The sequence below is a fragment of the Arachis hypogaea genome, chromosome 2 (genome assembly GCF_003086295.3).
Source record: "Arachis hypogaea cultivar Tifrunner chromosome 2, arahy.Tifrunner.gnm2.J5K5, whole genome shotgun sequence".
NCBI lineage: Eukaryota > Viridiplantae > Streptophyta > Magnoliopsida > Fabales > Fabaceae > Arachis > Arachis hypogaea.
Genome location: NC_092037.1, coordinates 82,684,538 through 82,704,704, shown reverse-complemented (window position 1 = coordinate 82,704,704; position 20,167 = coordinate 82,684,538). Strand labels below are relative to the sequence as shown.

General features: G+C 30.8%; 1 protein-coding gene across 1 annotated transcript; it reads left to right on the top strand.

The window, feature by feature from the left end:
• Positions 1-12,173: 12,173 nt before the first annotated feature.
• On the top strand, positions 12,174-14,423 carry LOC112748130 (large ribosomal subunit protein uL1). Its single transcript, XM_025796342.3, has 6 exons — positions 12,174-12,324; positions 12,458-12,502; positions 12,683-12,902; positions 13,375-13,540; positions 13,772-13,977; positions 14,218-14,423. The coding sequence occupies exons 2-6, from the start codon at positions 12,498-12,500 to the stop codon at positions 14,269-14,271; spliced, it is 651 nt and encodes a 216-aa protein (XP_025652127.1). The 5' UTR covers positions 12,174-12,324; positions 12,458-12,497; the 3' UTR covers positions 14,272-14,423.
• Positions 14,424-20,167: the final 5,744 nt, after the last annotated feature.

The window sequence follows — 20,167 nt, the reverse complement described above, 5'->3', positions numbered from 1 at the left end:
TATGTCTTGCCTACTACTCACTTCTCTGAGATCCCTATGGAGATACTTTTGCTGATTGGGTGTGTTATGGAGGGGAAGGATGTCTCTTTTCCTCGACTTATCCGACAGTGTATGTGGCGGGCGCATATTTGTGGCCTGCTTCCATTTCCTACCTTGGTCACGAGTATGGCGGCCCTAGCTGAGGTCCCCTGGCTGGACGATGATGTGACACCACCACCCCCTGATGCAGATGACAGGGAGGTTACTATTCCTTGGGGTGGTTGGGTGCACGAGAAGCCCCCAGCTAGACGCCGTTCTAGGGCTAGAGCAGTAGTGGGGACACCTTCACCATCAGCCCCTACAGCAGCCCCATCCTCTTCTACAGCCACAGCTCCATCTTCATCTACAGCTCCACCTTCAGTCCCTAAGCCTACTTACCTACGGGTCCAGCGTCTATTCCAGTTTTTGGAGCGAGAGAGACTCCATGTCAGACGCCGCTTAGATCGGATGGACCAGGCGCTCATTTCTTTGGGTGCTGTGTTACCTCCGCTTCCCGACTCTCCGGCCTCCGATGAGCAGGATCATCAAGAGGAGGATGCGGCGGCACCAACTCAGCAGGATGCCCCAGCCACCACAGAGCCCACACAGACCCATGAGGAGCCGGTCCCACCGCCTTAGACAGATTCAGCACCTACCGTTGTCCCTTCCACTGATCCTCCAGTTTAGCATCGAGGACGATGCTTGATCTTACGTGTGGGGAGGGAACCGGTGAACATTTTGGACACTTTCCTAGTTATCCTATTTTGCATATCTGTTGTATATATTTTGATGCATTTTGAGTTTACTTTGGATACTTTTACTACTCATTTTGGATTTTAGATATTTTGATGCTTATGGATATTTTTAGATGTTTTAGATGATAGATTCCATACTTTTAGTTGGATTTTCTTTATACATTTTTGCATATATTTCTTTTAGTTTGTGGTTGTGATTAGAAAACATATTTTGAATTGCAAACACTTAGTCACCCTTTTTGCATAAGAAATTGGTTTTGAGCGGAAAAGAAAAGGGTAAACTAAGGAAAATTTTTGAATTTTTTCAATCACAACAATGCTTAGTCAAATATTGAGATTTTTCAAGAGAATTTAATTATAGGGCATTAACCCAATTGATTGAAAGAAAATTTTTGGTGAAACTTGCTTGAATTCATACTTTGTGAAGCATGTATTGAGCCTAGAACACAAGCTTGTGAGATTTGAGCCTATTGATGTGGTTACGTTTTATAACCACTTATTTTCCATTCTTGTGTGAAATTGTTCTCTTTCTATGATTGTGATCCTTGATTTGCTTGATTCTATATGTCCATTTATTCATTGTATTTGTGCATTTGTATGATTGAGGCCATTATTTCATTAGCCTACTTACCCAAATAGCCAACCTTTTACTCCCCATTGTTAGCCAATTTTGAGCCTATGATTAACCAACTTATTCTCATTTTAACACATTACAAGCCCAAGGCGGAAAACCAATGAAAATCCTTGTTTGGATCTTTGATTAGCCTAGGCCAGTGAGAGTGTTTATTATTCAAAGTTGGCGAGGCTTGGGAACATTGGATGGGATAAAAAGGGTAGTACACTTTCATGTTTTAGAAACGAGAACATATTCATGTATTGATTAAATGTATAAGACCTTATGCATTGATGTTCTTATGTACAGTTGAAAAGAAAAAGAAATAAGAGTGAAAATGAGAAAAACAAAAGAATAGAAAAAAAAAGAGAAAAGAAAGAAAGAAAGAAAAGAAGAAAAATAATAAAAAGGGGACAAAATGCCCCAAAGTGAAGTTCAACAAAAAGGAATCAATGCATAAGTGTTATGAATTAAAGAATAGAATGCATGAGTATGTAAGAAAAAGTGAAGAATGGGTAGTTAGAATAGTTTGAATTTGTATAGGTCATTATATAGTTAGGTGGGGGAGTCTATGCTAATCAAAGATTCAAATCCTAGTCCACTTAACCATAAATGATCCTACCTTGACCCTAACCCCATTACAACCTAAATGAAAGACCTCATGATGGAGGTATGCATGCATTGAATAAGTGTTGATTGCTAGAAGAGAATCAAATTTTGGAAAGCTTGAATAGAAGAGAATTGAGTGAATTAACCCTTAAACACTTGAGTGAATAGAGCGGATACACATCCGGTGAGGGGTTCAAAAGTTCAATTACATGTATTCACCCATATTATCTATATACTTGCAAGTTTGAACTCTTTTTAATAATTCAATACAATTGTGGTTTGGACTTAGCCCCTATTGCCCTAACTATTGTGCTTACACATGTCTCTTGGGAATTGATATGTTTGAACTAAGCATTTGCATTTGCTTTAGGTAGTTGCATTTAGATAGGACTCATATAGTTTAGTTGCATTCAATAAATGTCACACCCCTTAGTTCCTTCCTATTCTAGCATGAGAACATGCTAAGGTCTAAGTGTGGGGAGGTTGATAAACCCCATTTTTAGGGTTTATCTTGTATTGAATTTAGAGTATTTTGATAACCTTTTATCACATTTAGCCTATGAATTAGCATTGTTTTGTTATCTCTCCCATATTTATGCTTAAGTGTAAAAACATGCTTTTTAAGCCTTATTTTGATGAATTCTGATTTCTCCTTGATTCTATAAGATGCCTTGACGTGTTTGCTAGTAATTCCAGGATTGAAATAGGCTAGGCATGGATCAAAGGAGCAAGGAAGGAAGCATGCAAATGGAGGGAAGCACAAAAGACAAAAGAATTGATCTCGGCCAAGCACGCGCACGCGCACAAGGCGCTCGCGCGTACATTACAGAATCGACCAGGGACGTGCAAGCGTACCGTGCGTGCACGCGCCGGTGACAGCACATGACTTCATTAATGCAACACGTGCCTGGCGATTTGAGAGGGTTTCTGAACCCATTTTTGGCGCCAATTGCTGATAGGAAGGGATAAAAGGATCAAGGGTTGAAGGGGGAGGCAATTATTGAATCTAGGGGAATCATATAGCATAATTAGGATTAGTTTAGAGTTAGTTTTAGAGAGAGAAGCTCTCACTTCTCTCTAGAATTAGGATTAGGTTTAGGTTAATCTCTCTTCTTAGATCTAGGTCTAATTCATGCTTTGATTCACTTTTCATTTATCAATTCTTAATCTTCTCCTCTTCCTCTTTCTAGTTATGTGCTTTAATAATTGTAATTCTTCTTCATTTTGTTTTGGATAGATTGTTGTTCCTCTGTTTTCTTTCAATAATGCAATTTGAGGTAATTCATGATAATTGTGATTTCCTTGATTGTTGTTGTTAATTCCTTTCAATAATTGTTGTTAGATTCTATTCTTGTTGTTGATTTACTATGTTTTCCTTTTGTGCCTTCCAAGTGTTTGATGAAATGCTTGGTTGGATTTTAGTGTAGGTTTTGTTCCTCTTGGCCTAGGAAGAGTAATTAGTGACTCTTGAGTTATCTAATTCCCTTGTTGATTGATAATTAGAAGTTGCTAATTGATTTGAATACCTCTGAAGCTAGTCTTTCCTTTAGGAGTTGATTAGGACTTGAGGAATCAAATTGATTCATCCACTTGACTTTTCTCCATGGTTAGAGGTTAACTAAGTGGTAGCCATGAACAATTCTCATCACAATTGAGGAGGATAACTAGGATAGGACTTCTAATTCTCATAACTTGCCAAGAGCCTTTTATAGTTGTTAGTTTATTTTCATTGCCATTTACTTTTCATGCTTCTTATCCAAAACCCCAAAATAACTCACAACCAATAACAAGACACTTTATTGTAATTCCTAGGGAGAACGACCTGAGGTTCAATACTTCGGTTTATAAATTTAGGGGTTTGTTTTAGTGACAAATAACTTTTTGTATGAAAGGATTATTGCTTGGTTTAGAAACTATACTTCGACGAGATTTTATTTGAGAAATTCTAAACCGTCAAAAATCTAATCATCAAGAGACAACACTCTTCAAAATGGTGGAAAAGATTCAATGGAGATTCTGATGGAAATAAGAGTTCTAATGATGAGAAATCAAGAAAGAAAAAAAAGGCTATGCTGCACGTGTTTAATAACAGGGACCAATTTACAATTTTAGTGAAAGTATGGGGACTAACCGTGTAATTTAACTATTTGAAAATGACAAAAAAATTTTTAGGCTATCTAAACCCACCTCGCCCCTCTCCAACTCTCTCACTCTCACTTTCTCACTTTCCAAATCGATACCCCAACTCCAGCGCTCTCTGTTTTTCACTTCTATGGGTGTTCAAATCTAAATCGATATAAATTAAACCGCTCATCCAATCCAATCTAAACTGAAAATCGATTGAAACCGCACTAATTCGGATTTCGGATCTACTTTTTACAATCGATCCAATCTAATCCAAACCACACAATGTGTTATAATATTATTGTTTTATTATTATATTTACAATTATACTTATAACATATTCAATCTGTTATATATTTTTATATTTTTTATGTATTATTATTATTTAATAAATATTTTATGTTCAAAATATGATTTATTTATTTATTTTAACTAACCTATAATTTTATTTCTATTGTTATGTGATCGTTGGTTTTTTAAGATATTGTTAAGACTTGTTATGTCATTGTTGGTTATTTAAAATTTGATGTTGAGACTTGTTATATATATTTAATTTTTTTAATTTACAAAACCACAAATTCAATCCAATCCAAACCGCTCAAAATTGGATCAAATTGGATCAGATTTTTTTAAAAAAATCATCCAATCCAAACCGCACCGCAAACACCCCTACTCACCTCGATTCACCGTCGTCATGCCGGATCCACCGCATTTGTGCTCACGGGTCGGGTCTTGCCTCCTTCCTCCAACTCACCTCTTTCATCCAACGACTTTTTCTTCTCTTCCAATCGCGATACTGAACACCGATAAATGAAAGAGAACAATTCCAATCCCAAACATGCTCAATGCGAACAATTCAATGTCAATGGCAACGGAGGCGAGAGGCACGGCAATGGTGAGCCGAGGTGATAAAGAGCGCTGGAGTTGGGGTACCATTTTGTAAAGTGAGAAAGTGAGAGTGAGAGAGCCGGGGAGGGGCAGGATGGGTTAAGATAGTCTATGGAGTTTTTGGTCATTTTTAAATAGTTAAATTATACGGTTGGTCTCTATACTTTCACTAAAATTGTAAATTGATCCCTATTGTCAAACATGTGCCGCTCACATATTTAAAATAGGAATATATTGAGAATATTTTGTTAAATCAAACACTTTTTGAACGGCGTGGACTAAATTGTAAATTTTAATTTTCTTTAGGGACCCAATTATAAATTTTTAAAGTATAGAAACCAATTTACAATTTTACTAAAAGTATAGGACTAACTGTGTAATTTAACCTATATATAATTACACCTATATATATATGGATTTGTCTTAAAAAAATAGAAAAAATAAATTATATTATTTATTTAGTTTTTCAAAAAAAAAAGAAAAAACAAAAAGTTAATATTGCTATGTATTATATATATTTTTTAAATAAATTTATTTTTACAAATATTTTAATAAAAAATTATATTATATAATAATATATCTAACAAAATAATTAGTTAATAAATTTTAAATATAATAGTTTATTTTTTTGTTAAATAATATAAAATAAAATTTTATTATTTTATAACTATATTGTAGTTTAAAATATTATTTTAATATAATTTTTTAATATTATAAAAAATTTCTTGTATGATAATTAATTTTAATGAATAAAAAATACTTATTTTTTTGTATTTATCTATTTTATATTTTTTGAAACAAAAAACTTCCACCATTATATAATAATTTTTTTATATATTAAATAATTATAACAATATAATAACATTAAAATCAGATAACATATTAAATTTGTTACAATAAAACTAAGAATTATGTATTTTATTCTTAAATTTAACAAAATATATTTTTAATAAATTATATATGATGAAAGATATTTTGTGAAAGATATTTGTATACAAATTTTTTATATATATAAAAGTCTGGTTAAGTTAGAGAATAAAAAATTTAACTAGAAAAATAAAAAAATATTCAAAAATAATAAAAAATAAAATGTGATCTTATTATAGATATATAATTATAAATATTATATATATGAAACTATAAATATTAAATTTAAAAAATAATTTTAAATTATTATTTACTAAATATTATTACAAAATAAATAGAAATAAGAAAGACTAGAAGAGAAAGTCCTGAGGTGGCACATATATTAAAGAGTTTAAAGAAAAAGAATATATACCAATTCTATGTCAGTCACTATTACATATACGCATATAATACATATACATAGTTAATACATATTATTTATTCAATTTTTCTAAAAACAAATAAGAAAATAATATTTCATGTATTATATATATTATTTTAAATAAACTATATTTTGACAAATATTTTATAAAAAATTATATTATATAATAATATTTTAAAAAAAATTGTTAATAAATATTAAATATAATAATCTAATTATTTATCAAATAATATGAAATAAAATTTAATTATTTTATACTTTTATGTTACAGTTAAAAATATTATTTTAATATAATTTCTTAATATTATAGAAAATTTTTTGAATAATAATTAATTTTAATGAATAAAAAATATTTATATTTTTTGTGTTTATATATTTTATATTTTTAATTACGTAAGTTTGATTAGTTTAGGCCTTACTAATATAAGTAAATATATAATATGATAGGCATGTATTTAGAATTATATTATTTATTCTATTTTCTAAAAAAATTAAAAAAAGTGAAAAAGTTAATATTTTTTGTATTATATATAATATTTTAAATAAATTATACTTTTAAAATATTTTGACGAAAAATTATATTATATAATAATATCTTTAACAAAAGTAGTTAGTTAATAAATTTTGAATATAATAATCTAATTATTTGTCAAGTAATATAAAATAAAATGTTAATTATTTTATAATTTTATGTTACATTTTAAAAAATTATATTAATATAATTTTTTAATATCATAAAAATTTCTTGCATAATAATTAATCTTAATAAATAAAAAACTCATATATTTTGTATTTATATATTTTATATTTAACTATTTAAGAATAAAAGCTTTTGTTACTATTTAAAGTATTATGTATTAAAGTATTGTCATTTAAAACATTTATTTATGTATTAGGATATTTTGTATTTATTAGAGTCTATCAATACTCTTCTTCTATATTAGCCTTTGATTTTTATCTAATAAAATTTAATGGTCTATATAAATGTGGCACATCCAATACTAAGTACATAATTGTTGTGTTCATTTTAAACATACCCTAATTAGATGATTGATTTTTTTGTGCACATGTTATTTTTTAAATTTAATTATTTTATTGATCACTGTAATTTTATCAAATTTACAATTAGATTTTTATACTTTTTTTTCTTTTCATTTAAGTTCATTCATTATTTTTAATTTTGTAGTTAAATTTTTTTTATGTCAAAAATATTAAAATATAATTATAATATGTATTCTACTTTTAGTTATGAATATACTCTCTTTTATTTTTAGTAGATTCAAGCATTTCTTCGTCTTACTCTCACTTTTGATATTTTTGTTTGTGCGAAATTTAGTATTTTGACGTGTTCAAATGTGTGTGTTTTATTTTTTTGTTTTTTCTTAAAATTTTCCTTATCTTTACATCGAAAAAAATTCTAAAAAAATGGATGTTGTAAGTATTATAACCTAGCTTAATATATTTTAATGGATTTTGTTGTAACTTGTGATGATGCAAATGTAATTTTTTTTATATAAAAATCCAATCTTTCTTAAGTATTTTTGAAATATTGATTTTGAAGATGTAAGTAGAGATAGGGCAATTCTTACTGCGGTTAAAATTATTACAATCAAATTGTTTCTTCATCTTATCCAATTAGCAATTACTATAATATTCAGTATTCATATTCATTAAAACATATTTATTATAAATGTTGTTATTGTTTAAATTATTAGTGGTGGTGGTGTTGTTATTAGTATATACCAAGTATGTGTCTCGTGTTAAAGATCTTGCGTATCAAAAATGATCCTGTTGATAACAAAAAATAAGTTATAGAATCTTGAATATTTATAACTCTATTTATTATTTTATTATAGTTCAATTATTTCGGTTAAATTAAGATTGAACTTTTAAATTGGGTAAACTAATAAGCAGAGCAATTCAATGATCGATTCAATTTCTAAAACCTTACTTATAACATTGTATTTCAATGTGTATATTATATTGGGACTTATTTTAGTGTACATATAGTTTTTTTATATTGGTTAGTATGTTTTATAGATAATATATTTATATGGATTGAATTACAACCATTTAATGATTTATATTATTTCACATAAATTCAATGATACACATTTATTAATTTAACTTACTTCTTTTTATTTTATCTTATTACCTATTTTATTTTTTTTGGTTTCCCACGGTATCCCCCAACCCGACAGGTCAAGGACTAATCCGTCGCGGTACTGAGCTCCATTTAAGGGTTTGCCGTTGGCCAATGGGTTGCTGCATGCATAAGGCGGGATTCGAACCTCCGACACTTGCTTAAGCGGACTAGTGAGCTAACCACTAGACCAACCCAACTTGGTTATTACCTACTTTATTTTATTATAGACCTACTACACATACAAGTTTTTTTGGCTTACAAGTTATACAAGTAGGGTCAAGCCCAACAATAACAACCCTTACATATGCGAGTATTTAAACACGCACTAATTCAATAGTTTCAATAGTGCGTTCACTTACCATTATGAAAGACGGTTCTTCTTCTTCCTCGATCAAAATCCCAACCCTAAAGATTGAAACGACTCTCGAAATCTCTCAAGAAACTGTCAAAATCGTCGCCAAAACTCGAGGAAATCAATCTTGTAGAATTTTATTTCCCTTCTTATTTGTGCTCTAAACTCTTGTAGAAAAAACTGCAACTTTCGAATAATCTTTGTAGAATTTCGCAGCATCTTTAAGCATGTTAAAAGTCATCCAAACCTTCGAAACAAACTGCTCATCAACATCGCACAAAAATTACAAAATACACCAAAAATAGTCCACTATACACCATATTAAAACTAGGATAAACTATATAATGCAACTACAACTATAGAATCATCATAAAAAATAACAAAAATAAGATTCAGAATTCATCATCAAACAGATACTAAAACAATTCAACTATAGAATCATAAACGATAAACAAACTATATTATCTAGATTCAAACCACACCTCACTGCTTGATTCAATTCAAAACAATAATACAAATTCACCCTCGTTCAATTGAAAATGTCAGAACCTGTAAATACATTGAAAAGTCCCTTCAATACACCAAAATATTTCTGATTTACACCGAAAAATCTAATATACAATGCAATAGATTCATGAGAACTACTACATTATATTCAATTCAAACAATCAACGATGAAGAGCAATTTTCACAAGCAAGGTTCACAACATTATTTACCTACATAATCATAAACTACTAACGAAAACATTAACTGGAATTGTACCACACCTTAGGCGCTTCATTAGAATCAAAACAATAATCCACTCTGCTCTGGTTCAGTTGACAATCTGAACTTGAATCATTCATTATCTTCAAAATGATTTCGGAGCTTGATTTCAAAAACGAACATAGAAAACGAAGAAAATTAAGAAAAACGAAGAAAGAGAACGCACGAAAACGACGAAAGAGAACACACGAAAACGAAAGAAGAGAAGGCAGAAAATGCTGACGAAATTCGAAAAAGAAAATGAAATCGTTTCAAAAAGGAAGTTATATATTCGCCGTTGATTGAAAAATTAATTAAATTAAGAGGCGCGTGGATTGTACGTGTTAAGAAGAGGCGCGTGAGATGAATTAGGGTAAAATGACTTGTATGGACTTGTTTGAAAAAATGACTTGTATGTAGAGAATATTTGTTTTGAAAATAGCAAACCATATTTTTTTATAAATTATATATGGTTAATGAAAATATTTTTAGAAATTTTTTTTCTATATTCCTAATTATATATTGTATACGTAAATATAGATTATATTTTGAAAATGATATTTTAAAAGGATAATTGCATACCAAATTTTTCCTATGTTTTCATTATCTACTAAAAAAAAAAAATTTAATGGCAACGTCAAAGGACAAAGTATAATAATGAGTTAATACTCAATTTGATCCTTGAAATTGTACGTCAGTCTCACTTTAGTCCATGAAATTTTAATTTTCTCTATTTAGTATCCAAATTTTATAAACGTGCCTCACATTCGTCCCCAAGATGATTTTTAGTTCAAAAATGTTAATGGAGCGTTGAAATGAACAATCAAATGCCATAAAATGCTGTAGTTTTGGTTTTGGCATTTAAATAACTCAAAAAATGATATCGTATTACTTGTTTTGTTAAGTAAAGTTTCAATAAACACCACTTATGATATTGTTTTTAGGTTATTTGAGTGTCAAAACCAAAATGACATCATTTTACAGAGTCTAGCGTGGCGTCCTCCTATCCATGACAACATTTTATTAACGTCTATACATTGAAAATTGTTTCAAGAACTAACATAAGTCATGTTCGCAAAATTTGGGGACTAAATAAAGGCAATTGAAACTTTAGGGATTAAATTAAAACTCATATACAAATTTAGAGATTAAATTAAGTATTATCTCGTATAACAATATTATTAAAAAATACAAATAAATAAAAATTTAAGTGTAAGATTTCATACTTTAGTAATCTAAAATTAATATCATTTATTTTATTCTTCTAATAATTCATTTTCACGTTCTAAATAGAACTGCACATCGATTAGATTGAATTGAATAGGACCAAAATTTTTATTTGGTCTGTAATAAATTTATTGGATCAAATCGAATATAATATTTATATTTTTTATACTCAGATTCAATCCGATTTGCACATTTGCAAATCAAATATTGAATATATATAAAAAAAAAGTTCAAAATGCTTATCTCTATTAAAATCAAATACAATTATTATATAATAAAAAGTATAAATAATTAACTTATCAAAGGAAATAGAGACTAATAACAAAAGAAAATAATATAATCAGTGGCAGTGAATAAATATATCTTTGCAGTGAAGTAAAATAAAAACATTATATCACTTCAAAGAGATTATGTGAGAAAATGAAAATCAATAATTAAACGATAATTCAATAATTCAGCAGCAACAACAGTAATTTAATTCAGCAACTCAGAACTAAAATCGTAACAACAGCAACGCAGAACAAAAAAAAAAAATGCCAGGCAACAAAATCGGAGCACCCAGCGCTGCCCACCCTCCGGGTTCATACCCAATCCTCCTTTGAATGGCAAGGGGGCTTTTTGGACCATAGTATTAGATAGGGGTGCACAGACCCGGCCCGGCCCGAAGGCCCGGCCCGGACCCGAACACTTTAGGGGCTAATTTGGTGTGATTTCATCGGGTTTAGGGCCGGGTTAGGGTCTCAAAAATAGACCCGGTCATTATTTCGGGTCGGGTCCGGATCATAGCTCGGGTCACCCGAAGTCGGCCCGGTGGCCCGGTCATCATACATAATTAATATTTTGTGTTATTAGTGATGGATCATGACTATTTTTATGTAGAATTTAAGTATTGTAAACCTTAATATTTTGTGTTATTAGTCATTATAAGACTATAAGTTAATGTTTTATGTTTAGAATGCATAAGACTTTAGACTAATGCATAATATTGTGTTATTTGTATTGATTTAAATATTTGATATTATTAGACAATATTAGTATTGATTGTGATTTTGCTTTAGTATTGATTGTGGTTATGCTTTAATTTTAAAGAAGGATTGATTCTTGTTATATTTTTCTAAGTAAATTTTACCATGTTAAATAATGGTTGGAGTATTGGAAATTTGGATATTTTTACATGCTAGCTTACAAGAAGATATCAACGTAATGTAATGTTAATGGCCCGGTTTTCACCCGGTATAATTGTGGCCCGAAAGTGTACTGGTTTCATCGGGTCTAGGGTCGGGTTCGGGTCTAATAAATAGACCCGGTGTATATTTCGGGTCGGGTCTGGGTCCCATCAAACCCGGCTTCACCCGGCCCATGTGCACCCCTAGTATTAGAATAGAAGAAAAGATGCAGTGTCTGATTTGTAATGGGCCTAAGCCCAATATTAAATTAATTTCGAAGCTTAACCCGGCCCAACTCGGCCCAACCCAGCCACTGCTCATATGTCATATCCATAACCAGCCGAAAACCCTAGCTACTGTCTTCTCTTCCATTCTGCTTCACACAGACACAGGGTATTGCTACTTTCTGCGTCACTCAAATCGCTACAATAATACTCCTCTTTCCATTTTGATTTTGATTCGATTTTGACGTTTAGTTTTTCCTAATACCAACTCTTTCTCTTTCCATTTCAATTTTTGTTCGCAGTTTTAGCAGCTCTTGATTCCACAAAACCCTAGCTTCAACCATGAGGTAAATTTTAGCTTCCACTGTCAAAGATTTATGTTTTCCCCTCATTTTCGTCATGGATTAATAATAAATGTTTGGTGAAAACGAAATGAATCTCTTGAATAATTTTGTTTTTGTGAAATTAATTAATTGGCGATATGAGTGTTGATTTTATCTCTGTGTGTGTGCGCGGGAACTGTATAGTAAGCTTCAGAGTGATGCGCTGAGAGAAGCCATCACAGGAATTGTGGCTGATTCGAAAGAGAAGAATAGGAAGTTTGTTGAGACCATTGAGCTCCAAATTGGACTCAAAAACTATGATCCACAAAAGGACAAGCGTTTCAGTGGTTCTGTAAAGTTGCCACACATCCCAAGGCCCAAGATGAAAATCTGCATGCTTGGAGATGCTCAGCATGTTGAAGAGGTAAGCTTGTCTTCCAATTCATTTTCTGTTGTTGTATTAAGACTTCTTAGTTATAAAAGTAAAATGGTAGCTGCTTTTATTTTTGTAATTTGGTTATTGTCATACATGACCCTTGATTTATATTGGATATGATAGAATCAAATTGATTCGTAGAAATTACATATTTATGTGAGAAAATGATGTATCTAATTGAAGTTTTTGGCTTAACATTAACGTTTGTAACAATCTGGTATTTGTATTTGAAGTGTGTAAATGAGATGCTTGATTTGAATGACTTTGCAAATGCTGTGCTTTCCATTTTGTTGTATGAATGGAGTATCTTGAAATGACACATTGGCTGCACTTGAAGAGAGCAATGACATTTTATGATTTGATGGAAGTGATATTATGGTCGTGTTTCAGTGCTGCTTGTGTGATTGTTGTGTGTAATGGTTGCCATGTTTGTTATGTTGATTGAACTTATAATTTGCAGGCTGAGAAAATAGGATTGGATTGGATGGATGTTGAAGCATTGAAAAAGCTTAACAAAAATAAGAAATTGGTGAAGAAACTTGCCAAGAAATATCATGCTTTCTTGGCTTCTGAAGCAGTCATTAAGCAGATTCCTCGTCTCTTGGGTCCTGGTCTCAACAAGGCAGGCATGTATCTTTTGGATTTTAAACTTTTGTGCTTTTCCAGAAACTTGTTAAATTATTATGATTTAGATAATTTTATTCATGTGTGACATTGTAGTCTTCCTGTTTATAGTTCTTTTAATTGTCTACTGAATGTAGTGTTCCTTTTGTTTGGTAGACCTTATATGTTGCGCGTATCTTTTGAATTTCAGTTTTCACCTTTTGCTGCTTTTGAAATTCCTCCTGACTTTGCAGGAAAGTTTCCCACACTTGTTACCCACCAAGAATCTCTCGAGTCAAAAGTTAACGAGACAAAGGCTATGGTCAAGTTTCAGCTTAAGAAGGTGCTCTGCATGGGAGTAGCCGTTGGCAATGTTAGTATGGAAGAAAAGCAAATCTTTCAAAACGTACAACTGAGTGTTAACTTCCTTGTTTCCCTGTTGAAAAAGAACTGGCAGAACGTAAGTATTCCTCCGTCCTCCGATGTTTGATGCATTGCTATTGCATTCTTCATCTATCTCGTCTGGTTAAATGGCTATGTCGACATGTTCATGACTTTACCCCTTTTAATATTGACTTAGTTTGCATGATTGTTGATTAGTGTTTATTCCCTGTATTGTTATTTTTAATCCATGGGTATATTTAAATTCTTTCATCTAGCCAAATCATGTAACGTGCAATATTTATTTTACTTATTTCAGGTTAGGTGCTTGTATCTGAAGAGTACCATGGGAAAATCTTACCGTGTGTTTTAAGAGACTTTTTTTTATTTGAAATTAAAAATTCTGTGAAATTATGATCAAGATTTTGAGTATCTCACCAGCATGACAGATATTTTCATATTATTAAAGTTTTGTCGGATGATTTTTTTGTTTATTAATATTTTGTTCATGGTTTGGCCTCTAAAGTCTAAAGTGGTTACCGGCATTGGATCCTATACTTCCTTCTCACCCTTCTCTTAATCTTTTTATTCCATTTCAACGTGGTCTGTGACTTATTTAATAGTTAATACTTGTAGCGGAAGGACAATCGTAAACTTGGTGAATCATGTACAATAAACTACCGTTGTAGATTTTAGTATTATTTTACATTGGTGCTGTATATTTCCATGAAGTTTATAGCTTTAGATGATCATAATGGAATTAAATCACTGTCGATACATTTCATTCATATAAGGGGGATTACCTATTTATAAAAAAGCTATGAAATTTTATGACATAGGTCAATTCTGTCATCCAACAATTCATTCGAAAGTAAAAACAATTTAGTTGTGAACCCCCAAGTATAGGGAATTTTTTTTTTGTTTTGTTTTTTTTTAGTTGGAGGTTAAACCTTTCGCAGCCCAAAAAGAATGAAATGATTAAATTAAAATAGATAAAGTTATGCACTCATAGTTTTTAATTTTTTATGATAAACCAAACATAGTTGATCATCAATAGTATTAAATTGAAAATATTTATATATTTAATGTTTTTTTAATTGTAAAAGGTCTTTTAGTAATTATGACAATAGGAGGATATATCATTTTACATAAAATAAACAGCTTCCGCAAAATCCGTTTTCTGTATATCCTGACGAAAGAAAAAAGACAATAGGACAATTTAATTTATGAAGACAAAACATTCATTGAAAAATATAAGTTAAAATATGTGGCTTGTAAAATGATATAGTCCATTGATGACCCAATCTTGGTGGGTATGCCTTGTTATCTATCAAGTCCTAATCTCACGAGTTATTCACATGATTAAAAGAAATTAAATTATGTTTCCGTATAATTTTTAGATAATAATGTTTTAGCACTTAACAAACCCCACAATAAATGTTTTATAACCTTAGGACATATTTGTGCATGGTCCTCATTGAATCATATACGGTTGATAGCGACACATCAAAGCAATTATAAAGTATAATAACTAAGCTTTGATTAATATAGATACTTTTTTTATTATTTAAAAAAGGACTAAGATTGGATTTAGATTTGAAGGCAGACAATACAAAATTAGTGGGTGCTACTATCTTTTCAATTGAGATTACTAAGCCAAAAGTACCACTTTTGATAAAAACCAAATAGATTGGTACTCCTTAGATGTTTCTTTAAACAAGAACTAAAACCAATATATATAGCCTAATAATTACATTAATTGAGGAGTGAGTACTATTTCATTTTCCAGTTTTCTTACCCACACCTCATCTGAAAATAGAATTGTCGTTTGCATTGCATTTTTGCCATTTACTGATACCTTTTTAAGAATTTCGCTAAAATGGAAATAATGATTCTGAAATTTGAACTAATAAGTAGTTTTCAACATAAGTAGAAAGCTTAAAAGAAAGTGCACTTGTATTTACATTGAGAAATTAGAGGTATCTAACTTTATTTATTTTGGAGGTTTAGCACATAATACACTTTAAAGATCTTAGAGTGAATATTTTTCAGTTTCTCATCTTTTTAAGAATAACTTACTTTAAATGAGTTTATCCTTTCAATTTACACTAAAATGGATGTGTTGATTTTCTTTTTGAACAAAATCACTAATTAAAAAAATCCCTATCAACTATTAGTATAAGATCCTTTTAGTGTTAGCTAATCTATTATTTTCAATTATTGACAAAAGTTGAACCCCAAACCTTACTGAAAATAAATAAATATTGAATAACCAAAACAAGTGTGGATAGACAATATCCTCCATCTCTCTCCTCAATTATATCCATTAGACATAAAGTTAAAAAATTCTAATCTTTTAAAAAAATTATATTAATTCAATTTTCATAGTTAACAGAATATAGTAAAGGGGAAACTTCTTTATGTTTTCTCTAACTTAGGCTTCGGTATACTTTGATTCTTAAATTCTTATAAACATAGTATAATACGACCTATAAATCTTCTCAAATGTGCATTTTAATTTTAATTACAATGTCAAATAAATACTAACCAAACTTATCAAATTTATTTAGGTGATCATTAGTTGCGGTACATAGCCGATCCCAAGTCTGGATAAAGGATAAGGGTTGTGTTAGGTCTTCGGCAACCAACATAAAAATATAGTCGAACCCCCATGACATGACCATTAGTTGTACTAAATTTCTTTAGAATTTTTCTTTAATTTTCAAACTTAGTCATATAATACTTCGGATTCTGAAAAACTAGAATCGTTTGAGTTCCATTTAAGAGTTTGCCGGTGGCCAATAGGTCGCTTTATATATAAAGTAGGATTCGAACCCCCAACATGTGTTTAAATGGATTAGTGAGCTAACCACTAGACCAACCTAAAAAAAATGACTAGATATTAAATTTATATATTTACAAAATGAATATATTTCTTGCTAACTTGACAAGTCACATCTTTACCATTGAAATCAATAAAAAGTAAAGAAACTCTATTTATTTGGGTAAATAATAGAGAATTGAATTAATTTTTTTAAAAATAATTTTAACAAGATTTGAATCCTATGCAAAATTGCAAATATCAACATTGTATAAATTACCGAAATAGTGTAAATGTTTTGTTGTCTGTCCGTGATGATTGTTGAAAGTAACATGAGTGAAAATAAAGTTTCAACATACATGTTTGTATAAAAAAGACCAAAGTGACACCTCATTTTAAAATATTCTTAATATATAACTACCATGCATGCATTTTATATTCTTTCTTAGCTTTCTGTCCTATATGATGCTACTCTGAATAATTGTTCTCTTTGTATGGACTGAAATTTTGAAACCAAGATTCTCTTGATCATTGGAATTAATCATTCTTGAATGGACGATACATGCAGTGAAATCCATATGAACTAATAAGGGTAATTGAATATCATAGGCTGGAGAAAGTTTTTAACCTAAAAAAAATGACTGCTACATTAACATCAGACATACATGCATCCAAAAAATCTCTAGAAAGACACACATCAATATTACATCACTTTTATTATGTATTCCATATTTTTTAACTTTTGGCCGGGACATTTCAGTTAAACCACCATAACAATTACTAAATGTGTGTTGATCACTAATGCACAATTCTAAAAAGAAAAAATTTAATTTAAATTTTATGATGAGTAAATCGATTATTTTGTTCTCAGCTAAACATGGAGGATAGGCCAACGACTTATAATTCAAATGGTATAGTCTCCACATATTTATCTAGAGATTGCAGATTCGAATTTCACTCCTAACTTTGAAAAAAAATAGAAAAGGATAAATCGATCCTTGACTTTTTAGCCTCATCTAAATCCCTAAGAATTTAAAAATATATTTAAGTCCCTGAAATCTTCAAAATCTGGACATATCAATACATGAATCTAATTTATCCAATTTTAAAAACGGGCCTGCTACACATACAAGTAAAAAGGCCTTACAAGTGTTACAAGCCCCCAGCCCATAAACATTCCACACGCGCACTGAATTATATTGAATGGAGCGTAATATTCACGCGCTCGACTCAAACGGTTACGATTCGCGTAAACCGCCCCTTAATGGCAGACTCTTCCACTTCTTCCACTTCTCAAAGCCATTCAGAGAAAAAGCAAACGTTCCATTTTCGAGCATCATTCGATACTGAAAATATACAACTCGTCGCTAAGATTCGAAAATTCCATCAACACAACATAGAACTCTCGATCAAGAATCTCCAAAAAAAACAAAGCTATAATACTCAAGGTACGTTACATTACCATTCCTGTATATTTTTCACATTTCGAAATTGAAGAACTAGGTTTTACTGTTCTTCTACGTTGTTTTACGTTTTACTGTTCTTCTTGCTCTACGTCTCATTTTATAGTTTATGATGTTCTACTTGTTCTAGGTTTTACTGTTATTCTTCGTTCTATGTTACACTGTTCTTCTTAGTTCTTCTAGGTGTTACTGTTCTTGTTGTTCTACTTCTTCTGGTAACTAATTTTTGGGGGTATATTCCATAGTTTGGTAGGTGTATATTAGGTAATTTGTTGGGTGTATATGGCATAAGTTGTTGGGTGTATATTTTTGAACTGATATACTGTAATAGTCAGCAGTTGCTTATATTTGCTTGTCCATGGGTGTATATTGCTTGACCTTGTAATGTTGCTTGACATTGTATATTGATGCATGTTTGAGTGATATCTGACTGATATATATGGGTGTATCTGAATCATATCTATGGGTGTATCTTACTGATATATATATATATATATATATATATATATATATATATATATATATATATATATATATATATATATATGGGTGTATCTGACTCATATCTATGGGTGTATCTTATTGATATCTATGGGTGTATCTGACTCATATATATGGGTGTATCTTACTGATATCTTTGGGTGTATTTTTCATTTCAGAAAAAAAGGCAGCGAGAAACCAACCTGGAAGAAATGTAAGAACAAATATAGTAGGAGGAGGTGGACCACTATAGAGTAGAATATGCCTCGCGGATACTATTCAGTGAATTGAATAAAGAGAGAGATCAAGCAATTAGAGCAAGTAACGCAATAAGACTGTCGAAACCATCATCAGTATTATTGAGTCCATTTTGTCAGATAAATTCTACTGATATAGAAACTGAGTAATCCAACTGCTAGCTAGTTTGTAAATTGAACAAATGCTGTAAAAATTTGCCATTTATAAACAACTTCTATTAAATGAAATTTTTTCCATAGTTAAACTGTCTGTGCTGTTAAACTGTCTGTGTTGTATTCAAAAACTCTGTATTACAGGTGGTAAAATATGAAGGAAAACATCAAGGCAGATCTAAACACAAATTATAAACTTTTACACCCAACGGAAGTTTAATATACACCCAAGATTGCTTAAATATACACCCAAACTGTCTGTGCTGTTAAACTGTCTGTGCTGTATTCAAAACGTATGAATTACATGTACTATAATATGAAGAAAAACATCAAATTAAATATACACTCATAACCTGCAATTTTTTACACCCAAAGAAAGTTGAATATACACTCTGAAATCTATCCCCCCTGATGTTTTGAGCCTAAAACCCTGAACCCTAAACACTTAAAACCTAAACCCTTACCCCTAACCTGTAAACCCTAAAACCCTAAACCCTAATATTATATATATGTATCTATATGTAAAATGTGAATCGAAAGAAAATTCATAGAAATACACCCAAAAGAACAGTGCTTTTACACCCATATTCTGTAACTATACACCCAAAGAGTTATCCCCTGCTGCTGGTACCCTGAACTGATAATTCATAACATGTCCTTGATATTGGCTGGAATTTGAATGCACCACTGATGCAGCATCAAACAAATTTATCTGAATATAAGAAACTCACATATTAGCTAAACTATTAACGAAAAAAATAAACTCAATCACCACAAATTTAAAGAACATTACTTTTACCTCGCTTAAAACTTTTGTTTTCTTCTTCTTTGTGGCATTTGCAGGGGTGTGAATGATCCAGCACAACCTTTGAAATGATCCAAGCACCGACATCCTTCAATGTGTGTATATAAATTCTTGCAGGACAGTTTAAACCGGCTATCGGATTGGTCTTCTCGGTCGGAGATATTTTAGATTTCTATTTTTCCTCTCTGCTACATGTAATCAATTGATTCTTAATCTCGTTTCCCTTCCTATTTGTGCTCCGAACTCTTGTAGAGAAACCTGCAGCCTTGGCATAGTTCCTAAAAAATTTT